Source organism: Anomaloglossus baeobatrachus, chromosome 9 (assembly GCF_048569485.1).
Source record: "Anomaloglossus baeobatrachus isolate aAnoBae1 chromosome 9, aAnoBae1.hap1, whole genome shotgun sequence".
Classification (NCBI taxonomy): Eukaryota; Metazoa; Chordata; class Amphibia; order Anura; family Aromobatidae; genus Anomaloglossus; species Anomaloglossus baeobatrachus.
Window position 1 is genome coordinate 205274952 of NC_134361.1, and position 22342 is coordinate 205297293.

Below are 22342 nucleotides of genomic sequence, written 5' to 3' on the forward strand. Positions count from 1 at the left end.
ATGGCGGCATTAGGGGTGCACGGTATGGCAACATTATGGGTGCACGGTATGACACTATGTAAGTGCTATATGGTAGGATGTATGTACTGTATGGTGATACGATATGTGCACAGTATAGGTACATTAGGTTTGCACAGTATGGCACTATAATGTAGGCACTGTATAGTGGTATTAGGCATGCACATTATGGTGATATTGTGTGCGCAGTATAGGGGCATTAAAAATATACAGTATGACAATACAATAATGCAGGCACTGTATGGAGGTATTAATGGTGTTATGTATTCACTGTATGGTGGTATTATATATAGACTAAATCTCTCATGACTTTGCTGTTTCCCTCCTTACATAATCTATATACAGCGTTCGGCGGCCGGTCACCTTACTTCTCTTATGTTAAAGATGTCACAGGAAACCAACAAAAAGCGGAAGTGAAGATCTACACCGAGTCTTGCGCAGGGTTCTTCAGATGACAGTAAGTGCGCCCCACTCACCCTCTGACCCAATGGGGGGCACAGTCTGCAGATCTGTGTAAGGTGAGGAGGGGGAGGTCACACCTTCCAGATACACATCTTTCTCAGCATTATTCTCCACCCTACATCACAAGCCATCATGTGGTTACAGGACTTCTCACCAAACCACAGCCTGACAGTAGTGTACTGAGCATCGTACTACAGAGCCGCGTGCAGCCGGTGCGAAGCTTCAGCCAAGGTGGCCGAGATGGGCGACGGAGCAAAGAAACCCGGCAGCAAAAAATTCAGTAAGCATCAAACTAATCTTAACATGTCATTTATTGTTAAACTGTAGAGGGTTATGCAGAGAAGAGGACTTCTATGGGTGCGTGATTATGATTATTGGGTTTCCCATTCTCTGCGCGTTCCCCGCGTTTTCCCTGGCCTTGGCGCGTTCCCCCGCGTTTTCCCTGGCCTTGGCGCGTTCCCCCGCGGTTTCCCTGGCCTTGGCGCGTTCCCCTGCGGTTTCCCTGGCCTTGGCGCGTTCCCCCGCGGTTTCCCTGGCCTTGGCGCGTTCCCCTGCGGTTTCCCTGGCCTTGGCGCGTTTCCCTGGCCTTGGCGCGTTCCCCTGCGGTTTCCCTGGCCTTGGCGCGTTCCCCTGCGGTTTCCCTGGCCTTGGCGCGTTCCCCTGCGGTTTCCCTGGCCTTGGCGCGTTCCCCTGCGGTTTCCCTGGCCTTGGCGCGTTCCCCTGCGGTTTCCCTGGCCTTGGCGCGTTCCCCTGCGGTTTCCCCGGCCTTGGCGCGTTCCCCCGCGGTTTCCCCGGCCTTGGCGCGTTCCCCCGCGGTTTCCCCGGCCTTGGCGCGTTCCCCCGCGGTTTCCCCGGCCTTGGCGCGTTCCCCCCGCGGTTTCCCCGGCCTTGGCGCATTCCCCCGCGGTTTCCCCGGCCTTGGCGCGTTCCCCCGCGGTTTCCCCGGCCTTGGCGCGTTCCCCCGCGGTTTCCCCGGCCTTGGCGCGTTCCCCCCGCGGTTTCCCCGGCCTTGGCGCGTTCCCCCGCGGTTTCCCCGGCCTTGGCGCGTTCCCCCGCGGTTTCCCCCGGCCTTGGCGCGTTCCCCCGCGGTTTCCCCGGCCTTGGCGCGTTCCCCCGCGGTTTCCCCGGCCTTGGCGCGTTCCCCCGCGGTTTCCCCGGCCTTGGCGCGTTCCCCCGCGGTTTCCCCGGCCTTGGCGCGTTCCCCCGCGGTTTCCCCGGCCTTGGCGCGTTCCCCCGCGGTTTCCCCGGCCTTGGCGCGTTCCCCCGCGGTTTCCCCGGCCTTGGCGCGTTCCCCCGCGGTTTCCCCGGCCTTGGCGCGTTCCCCCGCGGTTTCCCCGGCCTTGGCGCGTTCCCCCGCGGTTTCCCCGGCCTTGGCGCGTTCCCCCGCGGTTTCCCCGGCCTTGGCGCGTTCCCCCGCGGTTTCCCCGGCCTTGGCGCGTTCCCCCGCGGTTTCCCCGGCCTTGGCGCGTTCCCCCGCGGTTTCCCCGGCCTTGGCGCGTTCCCCCGCGGTTTCCCCGGCCTTGGCGCGTTCCCCCGCGGTTTCCCCGGCCTTGGCGCGTTCCCCCGCGGTTTCCCCGGCCTTGGCGCGTTCCCCCGCGGTTTCCCCGGCCTTGGCGCGTTCCCCCGCGGTTTCCCCGGCCTTGGCGCGTTCCCCCGCGGTTTCCCCGGCCTTGGCGCGTTCCCCCGCGGTTTCCCCGGCCTTGGCGCGTTCCCCCGCGGTTTCCCCGGCCTTGGCGCGTTCCCCCGCGGTTTCCCCGGCCTTGGCGCGTTCCCCCGCGGTTTCCCCGGCCTTGGCGCGTTCCCCCGCGGTTTCCCCGGCCTTGGCGCGTTCCCCCGCGGTTTCCCCGGCCTTGGCGCGTTCCCCCGCGGTTTCCCCGGCCTTGGCGCGTTCCCCCGCGGTTTCCCCGGCCTTGGCGCGTTCCCCCGCGGTTTCCCCCGGCCTTGGCGCGTTCCCCCGCGGTTTCCCCGGCCTTGGCGCGTTCCCCCGCGGTTTCCCCGGCCTTGGCGCGTTCCCCCGCGGTTTCCCCGGCCTTGGCGCGTTCCCCCGCGGTTTCCCCGGCCTTGGCGCGTTCCCCCGCGGTTTCCCCGGCCTTGGCGCGTTCCCCCGCGGTTTCCCCGGCCTTGGCGCGTTCCCCCCGCGGTTTCCCCGGCCTTGGCGCGTTCCCCCGCGGTTTCCCCGGCCTTGGCGCGTTCCCCCGCGGTTTCCCCGGCCTTGGCGCGTTCCCCCCGCGGTTTCCCCGGCCTTGGCGCGTTCCCCCGCGGTTTCCCCGGCCTTGGCGCGTTCCCCCGCGGTTTCCCCGGCCTTGGCGCGTTCCCCCGCGGTTTCCCCGGCCTTGGCGCGTTCCCCCGCGGTTTCCCCGGCCTTGGCGCGTTCCCCCGCGGTTTCCCCGGCCTTGGCGCGTTCCCCCGCGGTTTCCCCGGCCTTGGCGCGTTCCCCCGCGGTTTCCCCGGCCTTGGCGCGTTCCCCCGCGGTTTCCCCGGCCTTGGCGCGTTCCCCCGCGGTTTCCCCGGCCTTGGCGCGTTCCCCCGCGGTTTCCCCGGCCTTGGCGCGTTCCCCCGCGGTTTCCCCGGCCTTGGCGCGTTCCCCCGCGGTTTCCCCGGCCTTGGCGCGTTCCCCCGCGGTTTCCCCGGCCTTGGCGCGTTCCCCCGCGGTTTCCCCGGCCTTGGCGCGTTCCCCCGCGGTTTCCCCGGCCTTGGCGCGTTCCCCCGCGGTTTCCCCGGCCTTGGCGCGTTCCCCCGCGGTTTCCCCGGCCTTGGCGCGTTCCCCCGCGGTTTCCCCGGCCTTGGCGCGTTCCCCCGCGGTTTCCCCGGCCTTGGCGCGTTCCCCCGCGGTTTCCCCGGCCTTGGCGCGTTCCCCCGCGGTTTCCCCGGCCTTGGCGCGTTCCCCCGCGGTTTCCCCGGCCTTGGCGCGTTCCCCCGCGGTTTCCCCGGCCTTGGCGCGTTCCCCCGCGGTTTCCCCGGCCTTGGCGCGTTCCCCCGCGGTTTCCCCGGCCTTGGCGCGTTCCCCCGCGGTTTCCCCGGCCTTGGCGCGTTCCCCCCGCGGTTTCCCCGGCCTTGGCGCGTTCCCCCGCGGTTTCCCCGGCCTTGGCGCGTTCCCCCGCGGTTTCCCCGGCCTTGGCGCGTTCCCCCGCGGTTTCCCCGGCCTTGGCGCGTTCCCCCGCGGTTTCCCCGGCCTTGGCGCGTTCCCCCGCGTTTCCCCGGCCTTGGCGCGTTCCCCCGCGGTTTCCCCGGCCTTGGCGCGTTCCCCCGCGGTTTCCCCGGCCTTGGCGCGTTCCCCCGCGGTTTCCCCGGCCTTGGCGCGTTCCCCCGCGGTTTCCCCGGCCTTGGCGCGTTCCCCCCGCGGTTTCCCCGGCCTTGGCGCGTTCCCCCGCGGTTTCCCCGGCCTTGGCGCGTTCCCCCGCGGTTTCCCCGGCCTTGGCGCGTTCCCCCGCGGTTTCCCCGGCCTTGGCGCGTTCCCCCGCGGTTTCCCCGGCCTTGGCGCGTTCCCCCGCGGTTTCCCCGGCCTTGGCGCGTTCCCCCGCGGTTTCCCCGGCCTTGGCGCGTTCCCCCGCGGTTTCCCCGGCCTTGGCGCGTTCCCCCGCGGTTTCCCCGGCCTTGGCGCGTTCCCCCGCGGTTTCCCCGGCCTTGGCGCGTTCCCCCGCGGTTTCCCCGGCCTTGGCGCGTTCCCCCGCGGTTTCCCCGGCCTTGGCGCGTTCCCCCGCGGTTTCCCCGGCCTTGGCGCGTTCCCCCGCGGTTTCCCCGGCCTTGGCGCGTTCCCCCGCGGTTTCCCCGGCCTTGGCGCGTTCCCCCGCGGTTTCCCCGGCCTTGGCGCGTTCCCCCGCGGTTTCCCCGGCCTTGGCGCGTTCCCCCGCGGTTTCCCCGGCCTTGGCGCGTTCCCCCGCGGTTTCCCCGGCCTTGGCGCGTTCCCCCGCGGTTTCCCCGGCCTTGGCGCGTTCCCCCGCGGTTTCCCCGGCCTTGGCGCGTTCCCCCGCGGTTTCCCCGGCCTTGGCGCGTTCCCCCCGCGGTTTCCCCGGCCTTGGCGCGTTCCCCCGCGGTTTCCCCGGCCTTGGCGCGTTCCCCCGCGGTTTCCCCGGCCTTGGCGCGTTCCCCCGCGGTTTCCCCGGCCTTGGCGCGTTCCCCCGCGGTTTCCCCGGCCTTGGCGCGTTCCCCCGCGGTTTCCCCGGCCTTGGCGCGTTCCCCCGCGGTTTCCCCGGCCTTGGCGCGTTCCCCCGCGGTTTCCCCGGCCTTGGCGCGTTCCCCCGCGGTTTCCCCGGCCTTGGCGCGTTCCCCCGCGGTTTCCCCGGCCTTGGCGCGTTCCCCCGCGGTTTCCCCGGCCTTGGCGCGTTCCCCCGCGGTTTCCCCGGCCTTGGCGCGTTCCCCCGCGGTTTCCCCGGCCTTGGCGCGTTCCCCCGCGGTTTCCCCGGCCTTGGCGCGTTCCCCCGCGGTTTCCCCGGCCTTGGCGCGTTCCCCCGCGGTTTCCCCGGCCTTGGCGCGTTCCCCCGCGGTTTCCCCGGCCTTGGCGCGTTCCCCCGCGGTTTCCCCGGCCTTGGCGCGTTCCCCCGCGGTTTCCCCGGCCTTGGCGCGTTCCCCCGCGGTTTCCCCGGCCTTGGCGCGTTCCCCCGCGGTTTCCCCGGCCTTGGCGCGTTCCCCCGCGGTTTCCCCGGCCTTGGCGCGTTCCCCCGCGGTTTCCCCCGGCCTTGGCGCGTTCCCCCGCGGTTTCCCCGGCCTTGGCGCGTTCCCCCGCGGTTTCCCCGGCCTTGGCGCGTTCCCCCGCGGTTTCCCCGGCCTTGGCGCGTTCCCCCGCGGTTTCCCCGGCCTTGGCGCGTTCCCCCGCGGTTTCCCCGGCCTTGGCGCGTTCCCCCGCGGTTTCCCCGGCCTTGGCGCGTTCCCCCGCGGTTTCCCCGGCCTTGGCGCGTTCCCCCGCGGTTTCCCCGGCCTTGGCGCGTTCCCCCGCGGTTTCCCCGGCCTTGGCGCGTTCCCCCGCGGTTTCCCCGGCCTTGGCGCGTTCCCCCGCGGTTTCCCCGGCCTTGGCGCGTTCCCCCGCGGTTTCCCCGGCCTTGGCGCGTTCCCCCGCGGTTCCCCGGCCTTGGCGCGTTCCCCGCGGTTTCCCCGGCCTTGGCGCGTTTCCCCGGCCTTGGCGCGTTTCCCCGGCCTTGGCGCGTTTCCCCGGCCTTGGCGCGTTTCCCCCGGCCTTGGCGCGTTCCCCCGGCCTTGGCGCGTTCCCCCGGCCTTGGCGCGTTCCCCGGCCTTGGCGCGTTCCCCCGGCCTTGGCGCGTTCCCCCGGCCTTGGCGCGTTCCCCCGGCCTTGGCGCGTTCCCCCGGCCTTGGCGCGTTCCCCCGGCCTTGGCGCGTTCCCCCGGCCTTGGCGCGTTCCCCCGGCCTTGGCGCGTTCCCCCGGCCTTGGCGCGTTCCCCCGGCCTTGGCGCGTTCCCCCGGCCTTGGCGCGTTCCCCCGGCCTTGGCGCGTTCCCCCGGCCTTGGCGCGTTCCCCCGGCCTTGGCGCGTTCCCCCGGCCTTGGCGCGTTCCCCCGGCCTTGGCGCGTTCCCCCGGCCTTGGCGCGTTCCCCCGGCCTTGGCGCGTTCCCCCGGCCTTGGCGCGTTCCCCCGGCCTTGGCGCGTTCCCCCGGCCTTGGCGCGTTCCCCCGGCCTTGGCGCGTTCCCCCGGCCTTGGCGCGTTCCCCCGGCCTTGGCGCGTTCCCCCGGCCTTGGCGCGTTCCCCCGGCCTTGGCGCGTTCCCCCGGCCTTGGCGCGTTCCCCCGGCCTTGGCGCGTTCCCCCGGCCTTGGCGCGTTCCCCCGGCCTTGGCGCGTTCCCCCGGCCTTGGCGCGTTCCCCCGGCCTTGGCGCGTTCCCCCGGCCTTGGCGCGTTCCCCCGGCCTTGGCGCGTTTTCCCGGCCTTGGCGCGTTCCCCCGGCCTTGGCGCGTTTCCCCCGCGCTTTCCCCGGCCTTGGCGCATTCCCCCGCGCTTTCCCCGGCCTTGGCGCGTTCCCCACGGTTCCTCCTTGAAATGAGGCTCTCAGTCTCCGCTATCCCTCCTTGACTCTTGCTGTGGCCCCTTGGTTTTAGGATGGGAAAAGCTTGTGGGCATCTCGAGAGGGTCTCCACTGTTTTTTGTGCCACGTTGCTTTTTTTTTTTTGTGTTCTCTTGTCTGAAACCTTGGAGCAAAATCAATTTATTGACTGTCACGTTGTTGACTATTCTATGGGGAGCAGGCGAAGACGAAAACACGGTGTACAGTTTCCATCTTCATCATCAGTGAGGTCAGTGGAGATACCGGAGTGCACACGTCAGCGGCCGGACCCCGGTATCTCACCCAATAGATCTAACAGCAATTCCATAATCTGTCATTCACAAAACCCCCTTGTATATTTACTATTTGAGAAGCTGGCCAGGGCTTCACGGCAAAGTATCACGGCAAAGTACGGCACATTACGCGGGATCCCTGCTCTCGGCACATTACGCGGGATCCCCTGCTCTCGGCACATTACGGGGGATCCCTGCTCTCGGCACATTACGCGGGATCCCTGCTCTCGGCACATTACGGGGGATCCCTGCTCTCGGCACATTATCGCGGGGATCCCTGCTCTCGGCACATTACGCGGGGATCCCTGCTCTCGGCACATTACGCTGGGATCCCTGCTCTCAGGCACATTACGCGGGATCCCCTGCTCTCGGCACATTACGCGGGATCCTGCTCTCGGGCACATTACGCGGGATCCCTGCTCTCGGCACATTACGCGGGGATCCCTGCTCTCACGGCACATTACGCGGGGGATCCCTGCTCTCGGTCACATTGCGGGGGATCCGCTCGCACTCGATCCTGCTCTCGGCACATTGCGGGGGATCCCTGCTCTCGGCACATTACGGGGGGATCCCTGCTCTCGGCAACATTACGGGGGATCCCCTGCTCTCAGGCACATTACGGGGGAGGGGATCCCTGCTCTCGGGCACATTACGGGGGGATCCCCTGCTCTCGGCACATTACGGGGGATCCCTGCTGCTCTCGGCACATTACGGGGGGATCCCTGCTCTCGGCACATTACGGGGGATCCCTGCTCTCGGCACATTACGGAGGGGATCCCTGCTCTCGGCACATTACGGGGGATCCCTGCTCTCCGGCCACCATTACGGGGGATCCCTGCTCTCGGCACAAGCATCGCTTTTTCTTGATAAATGAGGTCTCTTTGCTAATTATTATGGCCTAATTATGTGTACATAACGCATGGGACAGATTGGAAACTGGCAGGGGGGGGTCTGCAGGGGGCAAACCCTGAGCACATCTCTAGTTGGAGAAGACGGATTGTGCAGATTCCCTACAACCAGTTTCAATTATACTGTCCTTGTGGAGTCTCACCCGGGCTGATAAATGACTGAGCGGATGATTAGTACAGATCGACTATTGCATAAGGCTAAAAGTGGTCTTAAAATTTTGTTGATTCCTACATTGGATATGGTTACTTTGCTGAAGACACCTGGCGGCATTATTATGGTCGGCTAATCCAGAGAAAATTGGGTTTTGACAACTTTTATCCGATATACTGTATATTGGGACCTTCCTGTTACCTTGTGTGTTGACTTTAACATGATGCCTTGACTGTAGGTCATTGACTCCCCATTGCACGGCACATGGTCTCCCCCGTCACCCCCCCCCCCCCATGGCAGAGCACATGACTCCCCTCCATTGCATGGTACATGGTCCCTGTCCCCGTCCCCCCCCCATCCATGGCATGGCATGTGGTCCCCGTCCCCCCCATCCATGGCATGGCATGTGGTCCCCGTCCCCCCCCCATCCATGGCATGGCATGTGGTCCCCGTCCCCCGCCTCCCCTCCATGGCACGGCACATGGTCCCCGTCCCCCCTCCATGTGCACGGCACACGGACCCCGTCCTTCCCTCCATGGCACGGCAACACGGTCCCCCCCCTCCATGGCACGGCACGTGGTTCCCGTCCCCCCCCCTCCATGGCACGGCACGTGGTTCCCGTCCCCCCCCCCTCCATGGCACGGCACGTGGTTCCCGTCCCCCCCCCCCCTCCATGGCACGGCACGTGGTTTCCCGTCCCCCCCCCCTCCATGGCACGGCACGTGGTCCCCGCCCCCCCCCCCTTCCATGGCACGGCACGTGGTCCCCGTCCCCCCCCCCCTTCCATGGCACGGCACGTGGTCCCTGTCCCCCCTCCCCCCTTCCATGGCACGGCATGTGGTCCCCGTCCCCCTCACCCCCTTACATAGCACGGCACGTGGGTCCCCCGTTTCCCCTCCCTCCCCCTTCCATGGCAATGGCATGTGGTCCCCGTCCCCACCCCCATCCATGGCATGGCATATGGTCCCCGTCCCCCGCCTCCCTCCATGGCACGGCACATGGTCCCCGTCCTCCCTCCATGGCCACGGCACACTACGGACCCCCGTGCTCCCTCCATGGCACGGCACACGGTCCCCCTCCATGGCACGGGCACGTGGTTCCCGTCCCCCCCCCTCCATGGCACGGCACGTGGTCCCTGTCCCCACCCCCCCTCCATGGCACGGCACGTGGTCCCTGTCCCCCCCCCCCCCCCCCTTCCATGGCACGGCACGTGGTCCCTGTCCCCCTCCCCCCTTCCATGGCACGGCATGTGGTCCCCGTCCCCCCTCCCCCCCCTTACATAGCACGGCGTGTGGTCCCCGTTCCCCTCCCCCCTTCCATGGCACGGCACGTGGTCCCCGTTCCCCTCCCCCCTTCCATGGCACGGCACGTGGTCCCCGTCCCCCTCCCCCCTTCCCATGGCACGGCACGTGGTCCCCGTCCCCCTCCCCCCTTCCATGGCACGGCACGTGGTCACCGTCCTCCCCCCCTTCCATGGCACGGCACGTGGTCCCTGTCCCCCTCCCCCCTTCCATGGCACGGCATGTCGGTCCCCGTCCCCCTCCCCCCCTTACATAGCACGGCACGTGGTCCCCGTTCCCCTCCCCCTTCCATGGCACGGCACGTGGTCCCCGTCCCCCTCCCCCCTTCCATGGCACGGCACGTGGTCCCCGTCCCCTCCCCCCTTCCATGGCACGGCACGTGGTCCCCGTCCCCCTCCCCCCTTCCATGGCACGGCACGTGGTCCCCGTCCCCCTCCCCCCTTCCATGGCACGGCAAGTGGTCCCCGTCCCCCCCCTCCATGGCACGGCACGTGGTCCCCGTCCCCCTCCTCCCTTCCATGGCACGGCACGTGGTCCCAGTCCTCCCCCCTCCTTGGCACGGCATGTGGTCCCCGTCCCCCCTCCTATAAATATACATTAGGGTTTATTTTTGCTAGTTAGATCCTCAGACGTGATAATATACGGTAATCACCTTTTCAGCAGCAAGATAGTTTTCTTATGTCAATTTTCAAGAAACTTCAGAAAACGCTTCCACTTGCAGAAGCCGCCACATTTCCCATAATCCGGGAGCTGAGTGCATTCATTTCCTTCTTCTGACAGATAGACCTGTATTTTCTGCAGAGTCCAGCAAAGCGTCAGTAAGTAATGTCTACAGCACCGAGGCCGGAAGTCTGGGTCAGAGTCATCAATCTCTTCAGGAGTCAATCAGTGAAGCCCCTGTGTCCAGAAATGTCAGTAATGCCATACAATGCGTGTCGCTTGCTCGTATTCGGCAAAGATGGATCTCTCTGGTGTCCTGAGCAGTCACATATTCTACGTAGCATAGGTGATAATGTACCGGGTCGACCATTCATTCTCTATGGGGCCACCGGAAAAAGTTGCGCGCGCTGCGCTCAGTAGCCCCATAGGGAATGAATGTCACAGCAGTCAGGTCTGCGCACTGCCACAGGGATAAGTTCCCTGCTCTACCGATCGTTACAGACCCCTGTGACCGGACCCCACTGATCAAGAAGATATCCCCTATGCTTTAAGGTGTGGGGCGTAAGTAATAAGCCAGGTCAGTCATTCCAGTGACTTGTACCCCATGATATATCCAGTTGGCCTGGACGACCATCTATCACTGGTTACATTGATCCCTTTGAGTATATTCCATAAATCTAGCGGAAAGACGTTGCGTGCATTCCAACATTGATTTGCCATAAAGAAGTTGCCTGCATTTCGAAGGACAGATTAATGCATCCAAGGTCATGGTGACCCAACAATTAGGTCCAGGTAATTGGGCCCGGCCATAATTGTGCCCATCCGGTCCGGCAGCTAGAGGTTGCTAAAGTTCAGTCACCATAGGAGTTTTAACGAAGCCACAGCTGACTTGCCTAATTTTATATGGAGGGCACAAGTGACCTAATTGTAGAGGACATCTCTCAAGATGAAGACTTTGGTCAGTGTCCAAAAGTGATTGGGTGGTGGTTCCATAAGGTTGGATGTACATATGACATCTCCAAGTGGCTTTGCTTTCTCAGATACATCAACTTCGGCACGTTTCGGCTATCCATCCATTTTCTATATAGGCCGCCATAAAGTAAGGATCGGGGGCTGGAGTTCAATTCTCTGATTCTTTTAGGTGGCTGGGTGAGCCCCGGTTAATGTGTATAGGGGAGTCGGGAGAGATGAGCACTTGTCCAACCACTAAGTATATGACGTGCCCCTGGGGTCTTGGGAGTTACTTGTCACCGGGCCGGTTTTTGGGGGGTTTGGGTTGTCACAGTGGCCTGGCCCGGCTCCGTGCTCCTGCAGTGTCAGCCAAAATGATGGGAGTAGTTGTCTTTCGTGATCCCACCTGTGGTATGTGGTCAGGAGGGGAGTCTCTGCTGGGGCAGATGGTAACGCAGCTCCGATGTTTCAGCTCTCCACAGGTAGAGCTAGGGCCCAGGGAGGATGTTGGGAGTAGTTTTCAACCCCAGTGTGGGAAGCGCGGGAAGGATCAGACCACACATTGTTTGCAGTTTAAGCTCACTGAGTTGCTCCTGTCGTTGGACTGCCAGACTCCGCTGTGATGGGCTCCAGACGATCCCGGATAGTTCGGGGGCCGGTACCGGAGGGATACGTCAGGAGTCCTTCCTCCCTGCACTCTGTTGGGAGTCCCTGTGATTTGAAGCTACACAGGGACCCTAGTCCTTGGGGTTGGTTATGTTCCCCGTCGCGCCTAGCAGGCAGCGCGAGTCAGTTGATGGGCCGCCCTATGGTCATGGCTCCTGGCTGTATATGCTGCTTTGCCCCGGACGCAGTTATGGGCCGTAAGACTTGAAATCCTCTGCCCGGCAGATTCTGCTGGCAGGCCGTGACTTTCCCACCAACCTAGGGCTCCGCACCCTGAGATGTGCGCCAGTCCTGAGGGAGCTTTTTGCTCTCCCCTCAACGACCGTATTCTCCTGTGCCTCACTTGGTTTCCCGGTGGTGCCGAAAAATCTCTGGTCTGTGTGGCTCCAACTCCCCAGATCAGTTGCCCCGCTCACTCGAGCCCCAGAGTTAGTGGGTGGGAGGCCCAAGACAATATGGTGACCATCCCGGTGAGAGGGCAACTGGCTTATTTGTGGCTTATTTGGCTTATTTGTGGTTCTGGATGTTGTGAACCAGCACTGACCTCCTCCTTACCTGGGATGAATACCGCACCTCTGGTGAGATGCAGTACCCGGTGGCGACTGAAGCCTCAGGGGCGCCACAGGAGCACTTGTCCAGGGTAAGGAGCAGTTCACACTGTTAGTGTGATCGATCTTTGTGTCCCTCTAGTGAATAGCATAGTTGACTATTGCGTCTGGTCTACTCTGGAGAATCCAAACCCATAAGTCACTTGAATAGAGGAACCATGCTTGTTTTGGTTTTTTTTTTAATAATGTGAATATACACTTGTGGTTTTGGGTGTAGATTTGGGTTCCCACATCTTAAGTGAGAGCTTACATGACTCCAGCGTTCCCACGCCCAGTGACCGGCATCACGCTTCTCCATTTCTTTGACTTTTACGTCTTCCAGAGGAACTAAGTGAAGTAAGGCCGGGATTGGCACATCTGTTTTTTGAGGTCTGAGTTTGGACCACGATGGACGGACCGGCTGCTGATCTCCTGACCCGAATGCAACCGCTCCACAGACGTATGAGGTTCTAGGAGACCAGCAGCCAGTCCATACTCCGATCCAGGGACATGGATGTGTCAATCTGGCCTTGTATTTGGGGCATCTCTCCTAAACCTGTGAAGACTTTGTATTCCACGGACTTTGGCGCTTGATATCTACAAGGCTGCATATACCAATGAGGATAATGTTCCGATCCAGGTGGAGATCCTAATGGTAAATTACTAGATATTGTTTCTGTATAAAATATAAATTATGAAGTGACCAAAGATAAGTGAGGAATTTCTTTCAGGAAAAAATAGTTTCTCATACAAAAATAAAATGTGGCTGTTCTCTATAAGGCTGTGTTCTTTTTGGGGTTTTTTTTTCGCTTTTTTTTTATGCATTTTTTTTTCTTCCATATTTTAATCAATATGCAGGAGAAAATGCATCCCAGCAAGTGCAGTTTTTTTTTTCCTTGCAGATTTTGGTGCAGAAAAAACTGCACCAAACAATTGACATGTCAGTAGTTTTTTTTTTTGCTTTTTTTTTCCTAGAGTTTTTCCCATCTCAGTGAATAAAAAAATGCATCAAAAAGAGCAAAAAACGTGGCAAAAAAGCATTTAGTCTTTTTTTTTTCCCCAGTGTTTTTCCTGCCAAGAGATGCAGTTATAGGTGCAGAAAATCTGCACCTAAATCTGCAACCTGGGAACATATACTATAAGGCCCTGTGCCCAGGGACAAAAGATCGTGCGGATTTTTCTGCAGAAAAATCCTCACGATCTCCCAGAAAATCGCACCAAAACTTTGGTGTGGAATTTGGTGCGGATTTTAACCATTGGATTTGGTGGGAAAATATGCACCAAAAATGCAGGAAAACCACCCTGTCGGAACAGACCTGTGGATTTCTTTTTTTTTTTTAAACATCTTTTTTATTCAAATTTTTAAAAATAACAAAAAAAATTAAACAGTCAATTCCATGGTCAAATAGTAAACATCAGCAATTGATTTGTTCGTCAATCAACGAGATTGATTTGTTCGTCAATGCAACTGTAAAACTTGCAAAGGAAGAAAAAATAAAAGGTAGTATCACAAACAAAGAATAAGAATGTGAGTGTGAACCCTTCCACCTAGGCCTACTGTAATGCCCCATGCACATGCTGTGTTTTTGCAGCAAAATCTGATATTTTAGTTTTGCTGTGGGCACGTTGCTTTTTTTTGGGGGGGGGGGGGGGCTGCAGTGTTACGGTGACCCCAAAACTGCAACATGTTAGTTCTTACGTTTTCACACATTGGTGATAAAAAAAAATCCACAGAAAATGCACGGTCAAAAAACTCATAGAAAATGGATGCGTTTTTGGGCCACAGGGTGCAGTTTTATGGTTAACACAACTGCAGTGTGCAGACGTACCCTAAAAGTCTATTGAAATTGTCAGGTTATTGCTGGGATTTTTGGAACCCTGGCACTAATCAGTCATTACACAATGGATGAATATTGGCCGAACAAACTATCCTTTGTGTATGGAGGATCCCAACCCTTCTCAGTTGGTAGATACTTTGGCTGAGAGCTAAGGCCTCGTTCACACTTCCTTGGTTCATTCAAGTTAAACCATTTCCAGTCAAACAGCATTAGAGGCTGTTCATTTCATTTTTGTTTTTATTTTTGCATACAAAAAAACTGATAAAACTCTGATAGTAAAACCTGACACACAAACAAAGCAGTGATTAAAAATCTGATAACACACAGATGGAAATCAGTCTGTTTTGTATGGGCAGCAGAAGGCTGGATACTTTTTTTTTTTCTGCATTCTTTGGCTAGTTTCACGCTTGGGTTGAACGGCATCCGTTGCATTGCGTTGTGTGACGGATGCAATGGATGTGTTGCATATAATGGCACAACGGATGCAACGGATCGTATAAAACAACGGAAAGCTTTTTTTTTTTTCTCCTTCTTTACAGTTTTACCGGCAGCAGACTATTGTGAATGATCAACTGATCACCTGGCGGCCGAGCGCTCAGCTGAGCGCTCTCACATGGCGGCGGCCGGGCGTTCAGCTGAGCGCTCTCACATGGTGGCGGCCGGGCGCTCAGCTGAGCGCTCTCACATGGCGGCGGCCGGGCGCTCAGCTGAGCGCTCTCACATGGCGGCGGCCGGGCGCTCAGCTGAGCGCTCTCACATGCCGGCGGCCGGGCGCTCAGCTGATCGCTCTCACATGCCGGCGGCCGGGCGCTCAGCTGATCGCTCTCACATGCCGGCGGCCGGGCGCTCAGCTGAGCGCTCTCACATGGCGGCGGCCGGGCGCTCAGCTGATCGCTCTCACATGCCGGCGGCCGGGCGCTCAGCTGAGCGCTCTCACATGGCGGCGGCCGGGCGCTCAGCTGAGCGCTCTCACATGGCGGCGGCCGGGCGCTCAGCTGAGCGCTCTCACATGGCGGCGGCCGGGCGCTCAGCTGAGCGCTCTCACATGCCGGCGGCCGGGCGCTCAGCTGATCGCTCTCACATGCCGGCGGCCGGGCGCTCAGCTGATCGCTCTCACATGCCGGCGGCCGGGCGCTCAGCTGAGCGCTCTCACATGGCGGCGGCCGGGCGCTCAGCTGAGAGCTCTCACATGCCGGCGGCCGGGCGCTCAGCTGAGAGCTCTCGCATGCCGGCGGCCGGGCGCTCAGCTGAGAGCTCTCGCATGCCGGCGGCCGGGCGCTCAGCTGAGAGCTCTCGCATGCCGGCGGCCGGGCGCTCAGCTGAGAGCTCTCGCATGCCGGCGGCCGGGCGCTCAGCTGAGAGCTCTCACATGCCGGCGGCCGGGCGCTCAGCTGAGCGCTCTCAAATGCCGGCGGCCGGGCGCTCAGCTGAGCGCTCTCAAATGCCGGCGGCCGGACGCTCAGCTGAGAGCACTCACATGCCGGCGGCCGGGCGCTCAGCTGAACGTTCGACCACCGAGAGACAAAATAAAGTTTGTGATTTTAAAAAAAAAAAAAAAAAAAGCATGCGCAGTGAAATCCTATGGATTGCACTGCTCAAAAAAGCGTTACATGCTGCGTTCCTTCCACCTGACGCAGCGTCAAAATAACGACGCTGCGTCGTCTGGCGGATGCAACGCTGACACTTGCGTTACAGTGCGTCGTCCATACAAGTCTATGGTGAATAGCGCAGTGCGTTAACGAACTGCGCTATTCTCCATAGTGACGGACTGCGCTGAACGCAAGTGTGAAAGTAGCCTTTTTCAGTAATTTTGGAGCAAAAATATTGCCAAATGTTAGTTTTCCTTTAAAACGCAGCGTGCTTTGGTTATGGCACTTTTTTAAAAATGATTGTAATTTTTCATATTTTTCTAAAAAATGTAACTTGTTTTCAATGGGCAACCTCTTTAACACTGCAGGATACCCCTTATTAGGGAACTTTTTTTTTTTTCCCCCCCGATGTGGCAATATTATCCCCATTACATAATGACGCGGCAGTTCGGACCCCTGATTCCAGCTCAATTCGTTCTCTATAGGCCTGCAGGAAAATGTGTGGATAGGGAATGAATGGAGCAGGGGTGCAGCATATGCACATTGCTGCTCTACCGTAAGTCTATGTTCACATAGGGATTTTTTGGTACGTTTTTTTCCTGACCAAAACCTGATCTTGTGGCATGAAATCTCCTGAGTTTTTGGTGCGTTTTTCATGCGTTTTTGCTACTTTTTTTTCTACAAACTGGGTTGTATCAATGAAAAAAATGCAGCAATTTAATTGACTTTCTCATTCTTTAAAAACCTGACCAAAAACGCAGGTATTTGACAACAGTCAGGAAAAAAACCTGATGTGTTTGTGTGTGCGCATGAGATTTCAGAAATCTCATAGACTTTGCTGGGACTGTAAAAAGCAGCGTTTTATTAGCATGGATTTGCATAAACCGCGCCGGGGATCGGTGAGTATGAGAGAGGAGGAGAGACCAACCGACATGGACAGAGAGAGAGAGACAGAGGGTCCCATCTGTCGGACCTATACATAGGTGATCACTTGTTTTCACCGGACAACTCCTTTAAAAAAAAAAATCAGGAAAAAAAAAATATTACACTCTAAAAAGTTGCTTTCAAAAATGTTACAAAAAAATGCAAAATATTTGAAAACCGTTTTTTTTTTAAAAGTTCCTTTGAGTGTCTGAAGATTCCAAGTTTGAAAAATTTGAAAATTTAAAAAGATGTTTCCATGGAGACATTTGAATTTCGAATTAACGGTCACCGTTGTAAACGGGATGATGTGAACACCTATGACGCTCACTTAGGCCATTTTTACTTATCCGTGAGATGTTTTATTTGTATAATTTTAGATTTTTTATTTATATCCACTTAAACAGTCCTGATTTTCGGAAGCTGGCGCGTTGTAAGTGACTGTTTAATGCAATTGCTGTTTTCGTAGCTCAGCTGCCAGCCATCTTGAGTACATGGTCTGAAGCGTGTAATCTTTGTTGGGGGTTAATCACCTAATTGTCTTTGATCGCCTGCCTCGCCCCCTGTAATCATACTACCCTCTGTATGGACTATCAATGTCCCCTTGTCTCATGGAGGGGCCTTTTGTTTTGGGTGCGGTGCCATGTAAATGTGCGGCACCAATTTGTCTTCTGACTGACTGTAAACATATGTAAATGACAAGACCCCCTTATCCCTGGGGATATGTAAATGCTAATCACAGGGCATCTGCAGGACGAGGACCCCCTAGTTATTTACTAAAAAAAAAAAAAAAAAAAAAAAATCCCTATTGTACCATCCAGTTTCCCCCCCACGTCCAACAAGGAAATGCAAAAAAAGTACCTATGATTTTCCAAATTGCCGTGCTATTTTTTCCCTATGATTTCCTTTCCTGGCGGCCATTGTGTATCCCTCTTTTGTCACCACCGCTGAATAATTATCTGGCAAGTGGGAGCTTAGGACTTGAGGACACAAAAGCGAATCAATCTGTGCCTATCATCTGCCCACTTACTGGCAATTTTGGCTGAAATAAGTTAATAGCATCCCCCCCTCCCCCAAAAAAACGGAAAATGAAAATTATGCTCAATGTTTTAGAATAAGAAAAAAAAAATGATTTTACGGGGGGGCGGGGGGTTGTCTTTAGCGCTTCCTTACAGATTCCTCACTGCTGTATTAGCAGAGACGGTTCCATATCAGGTTCTTCTAAAAACAGCGCCACACTTGTTTGCAGGTTGTCTGTGGTATTGCAGCCCTGTTATGTTTAGTGGAGATGAGCTGCAATAACAACCTATAGACAGGTGAAGCTGTTTTTTGGGTAAAAGGGCCACAGTGGTCCCATGTCTACTTTACCTTAAGGGTGTGGCATGGAACCCTCAAGTCCCAGGTTTGGAAGCCAGACTTATACAGTACTTGATGGCATGACTATGTCCATATAGAATTTTTTTTTCTTTTGTATATATATTTTTCCCGTACACACAATATATGCAACAGAATATATCTATACATATATTTAATTTTGTGTATGTATACGTGTGTGTATAAGTGTGTGTGTGTATAAGTGTGTGTGTATAAGTGTGTGTGTGTGTATAAGTGTGTGTGTGTGTGTGTATAAGTGTGTGTGTGTGTATAAGTGTGTGTGTGTGTATAAGTGTGTGTGTGTGTATAAGTGTGTGTGTGTGTATAAGTGTGTGTGTCTCGAGGGTGTGTGTGTCTCGAGGGTGTGTGTGTCTCGAGGGTGTGTGTGTCTCGAGGGTGTGTGTGTCTCGAGGGTGTGTGTGTCTCGAGGGTGTGTGTGTCTCGAGGGTGTGTGTGTCTCGAGGGTGTGTGTGTCTCGAGGGTGTGTGTGTCTCGAGGGTGTGTGTGTCTCGAGGGTGTGTGTGTCTCGAGGGTGTGTGTGTGTGTGTGTCTCGAGGGTGTGTGTGTGTGTGTGTGTCTCGAGGGTGTGTGTGTGTGTGTGTCTCGAGGGTGTGTGTGTGTGTGTGTCTCGAGGGTGTGTGTGTGTGTGTGTCTCGAGGGTGTGTGTGTGTGTGTGTGTGTGTGTCTCGAGGGTGTGTGTGTGTGTGTGTGTGTCTCGAGGGTGTGTGTGTGTGTGTGTGTGTGTGTGTCTCGAGGGTGTGTGTGTGTGTCTCGAGGGTGTGAGTGTGTGTGTGTGTCTCGAGGGGGTGTGTGTGTGTCTCGAGGGGGTGTGTGTGTGTGTCTCGGGGGTGTGTGTGTGTGTCTCGAGGGGGTGTGTGTCTCGAGGGTGTGTGTGTGTGTGTCTCGAGGGGTGTGTGTGTGTGTGTGTGTGTGTGTGTGTCTCGAGGGTGTGTGTGTGTCTCGAGGGGGTGTGTGTGTGTGTCTCGAGGGTGTGTGTGTGTGTCTCGAGGGTGTGTGTGTGTGTCTCGAGGGTGTGTGTGTGTGTCTCGAGGGGGTGTGTGTGTGTCTCGAGGGGGTGTGTGTGTGTCTCGAGGGGGTGTGTGTGTGTGTCTCGAGGGGGTGTGTGTGTGTGTCTCGAGGGGGTGTGTGTGTGTGTCTCGAGGGTGTGTGTGTCTCGAGGGTGTGTGTGTGTGTGTGTCTCGAGGGGGTGTGTGTGTGTGTGTGTCTCGAGGGTGTGTGTGTGTCTCGAGGGTGTGTGTGTGTCTCGAGGGGGTGTGTGTGTGTGTCTCGAGGGTGTGTGTGTGTGTGTCTCGAGGGTGTGTGTGTGTGTGTCTCGAGGGTGTGTGTGTGTGTGTGTGTCTTGAGGGGGTGTCTCGAGGGGGTGTGTGTGTGTGTCTCGAGGGGGTGTGTGTGTGTGTCTCGAGGGTGTGTGTGTGTGTCTCGAGGGTGTGTGTGTGTCTCGAGGGTGTGTGTGTGTCTCGAGGGTGTGTGTGTGTCTCGAGGGTGTGTGTGTGTCTCGAGGGTGTGTGTGTGTGTGTCTCGAGGGTGTGTGTGTGTGTGTCTCGAGGGGGTGTGTGTGTGTGTCTCGAGGGGGTGTGTGTGTGTGTCTCGAGGGGGTGTGTGTGTGTGTCTCGAGGGGGTGTGTGTGTGTCTCGAGGGGGTGTGTGTGTGTGTGTCTCGAGGGTGTGTGTGTGTGTCTCGAGGGTGTGTGTGTGTGTGTGTGTGTCTCGAGGGTGGGTGTGTGTGTGTCTCGAGGGTGGGTGTGTGTCTCGAGGGTGTGTCTCGAGGGTGGGTGTGTGTGTGTGTCTCGAGGGTGTGTGTGTGTGTCTCGAAGGTGTGTGTGTGTCTCGAGGGGGTGTGTGTGTGTGTGTGTGTCTCGAGGGTGGGTGTGTGTGTGTGTCTCGAGGGAGTGTCTCGAGGGTGGGTGTGTGTGTGTGTCTCGAGGGTGGGTGTGTGTGTGTGTCTCGAGGGGGTGTGTGTGTGTGTCTCGAGGGTGTGTGTGTGTCTCGAGGGGGTGTGTGTGTGTCTCGAGGGGGTGTGTGTGTGTCTCGAGGGGGTGTGTGTGTGTCTCGAGGGGGTGTGTGTGTGTGTGTCTCGAGGGTGGGTGTGTGTGTGTGTGTGTCTCGAGGGAGTGTCTCGAGGGTGGGTGTGTGTGTGTCTCGAGGGGGTGTGTGTGTGTGTCTCGAGGGGGTGTGTGTGTGTGTCTCGAGGGGGTGTGTGTGTGTGTCTCGAGGGGGTGTGTGTGTGTGTCTCGAGGGGGTGTGTGTGTGTCTCGAGGGGGTGTGTGTCTGTGTGTCTCGAGGGGGTGTGTGTCTGTGTGTCTCGAGGGGGTGTGTGTCTGTGTGTCTCGAGGGTGTGTGTGTGTGTGTGTCTCGAGGGGGTGTGTGTCTGTGTGTCTCGAGGGGGTGTGTGTGTGTGTGTCTCGAGGGTGTGTGTGTGTGTGTGTCTCGAGGGTGTGTGTGTGTGTGTGTGTCTCGAGGGTGTGTGTGTGTGTGTGTGTCTCGAGGGTGGGTGTGTGTGTGTCTCGAGGGTGGGTGTGTGTCTCGAGGGTGTGTCTCGAGGGTGGGTGTGTGTGTGTGTCTCGAGGGTGTGTGTGTGTGTCTCAAAGGTGTGTGTGTGTCTCGAGGGGGTGTGTGTGTGTCTCGAGGGGGTGTGTGTGTGTGTCTCGAGGGTGGGTGTGTGTGTGTGTCTCGAGGGAGTGTCTCGAGGGTGGGTGTGTGTGTGTGTCTCGAGGGGGTGTGTGTGTGTGTCTCGAGGGTGTGTGTGTGTCTCGAGGGTGTGTGTGTGTCTCGAGGGTGTGTGTGTGTCTCGAGGGTGTGTGTGTGTCTCGAGGGTGTGTGTGTGTCTCGAGGGTGTGTGTGTGTCTCGAGGGTGTGTGTGTGTGTCTCGAGGGTGTGTGTGTGTGTCTCGAGGGTGTGTGTGTGTGTCTCGAGGGTGTGTGTGTGTGTGTGTGTGTCTCGAGGGTGTGTGTGTGTGTGTGTGTGTCTCGAGGGTGTGTGTGTGTGTGTGTGTGTCTCGAGGGTGTGTGTGTGTGTGTCTCGAAGGTGTGTGTGTGTGTCTCGAAGGTGTGTGTGTGTGTCTCGAGGGGGTGTGTGTGTCTCGAGGGTGTGTGTGTCTCGAGGGTGTGTGTGTGTGTGTGTGTGTGTGTGTCTCGAGGGTGGGTGTGTGTGTGTCTCGAAGGGGGTGTGTGTGTGTGTGTCTCGAGGGTGGGTGTGTGTGTGTGTCTCGAGGGTGTGTCTCGAGGGTGTGTGTGTGTGTCTCGAGGGTGGGTGTGTGTGTGTGTCTCGAAGGTGTGTGTGTGTCTCGAGGGTGTGTGTGTGTGTGTGTGTGTCTCGAGGGGGTGTGTGTGTGTCTCGAGGGGGTGTGTGTGTGTCTCGAGGGGGTGTGTGTGTGTCTCGAGGGGGTGTGTGTGTGTGTCTCGAGGGGGTGTGTGTGTGTCTCGAGGGGGTGTGTGTGTGTCTCGAGGGTGGGTGTGTGTGTGTCTCGAAGGGGGTGTGTGTGTGTGTGTCTCGAGGGTGGGTGTGTGTGTGTGTCTCGAGGGTGTGTCTCGAGGGTGTGTGTGTGTGTCTCGAGGGTGGGTGTGTGTGTGTGTCTCGAAGGTGTGTGTGTGTCTCGAGGGTGTGTGTGTGTGTGTGTGTGTCTCGAGGGGGTGTGTGTGTGTCTCGAGGGGGTGTGTGTGTGTCTCGAGGGGGTGTGTGTGTGTGTCTCGAGGGGGTGTGTGTGTGTGTCTCGAGGGGGTGTGTGTGTGTGTCTCGAGGGTGTGTGTGTGTGTGTGTGTGTCTCGAGGGGGTGTGTGTGTGTCTCGAGGGGGTGTGTGTGTGTCTCGAGGGGGTGTGTGTGTGTGTCTCGAGGGGGTGTGTGTGTGTGTCTCGAGGGGGTGTGTGTGTGTGTCTCGAGGGGGTGTGTGTGTGTGTCTCGAGGGGGTGTGTGTGTGTCTCGAGGGGGTGTGTGTGTGTCTCGAGGGGGTGTGTGTGTGTCTCGAGGGGGTGTGTGTGTGTCTCGAGGGGGTGTGTGTGTGTCTCGAGGGGGTGTGTGTGTGTCTCGAGGGGGTGTGTGTGTGTCTCGAGGGGGTGTGTGTGTGTCTCGAGGGGGTGTGTGTGTGTCTCGAGGGGGTGTGTGTGTGTGTCTCGAGGGTGTGTGTGTGTGTGTGTGTGTCTTGAGGGGGTGTGTGTGTGTGTCTCGAGGGGGTGTGTGTGTCTCGAGGGTGTGTGTGTGTCTCGAGGGTGTGTGTGTGTGTGTCTCGAGGGTGTGTGTGTGTGTCTCGAGGGGGTGTGTGTGTGTGTCTCGAGGGGGTGTGTGTGTGTGTGTCTCGAGGGGGTGTGTGTGTGTGTGTCTCGAGGGGGTGTGTGTGTGTGTGTGTCTCGAGGGGGTGTGTGTGTGTGTGTGTGTCTCGAGGGTGGGTGTGTGTGTGTCTCGAGGGTGGGTGTGTGTCTCGAGGGTGTGTCTCGAGGGTGGGTGTGTGTGTGTGTCTCGAGGGTGTGTGTGTGTGTCTCGAAGGTGTGTGTGTGTCTCGAGGGGGTGTGTGTGTGTCTCGAGGGGGTGTGTGTGTGTGTGTCTCGAGGGTGGGTGTGTGTGTGTGTCTCGAGGGAGTGTCTCGAGGGTGGGTGTGTGTGTGTGTCTCGAGGGGGTGTGTGTG

The 22342-nt window shown here is 58.8% G+C and overlaps 1 protein-coding gene across 1 annotated transcript in view; it reads left to right on the forward strand.

The window, feature by feature from the left end:
- The first annotated feature begins 310 nt into the window (after positions 1–310).
- The window catches only part of SH2D3C (SH2 domain containing 3C), a 93103-nt gene continuing 71071 nt past the window's right edge, over positions 311–22342 (forward strand). The window contains exons 1-2 of the mRNA XM_075324306.1: positions 311–536; positions 625–760. Coding sequence (XP_075180421.1) covers positions 721–760 — 40 coding nt within the window. The 5' untranslated portion in view covers positions 311–536; positions 625–720. The remainder of the gene's footprint in view (positions 537–624; positions 761–22342) is intronic.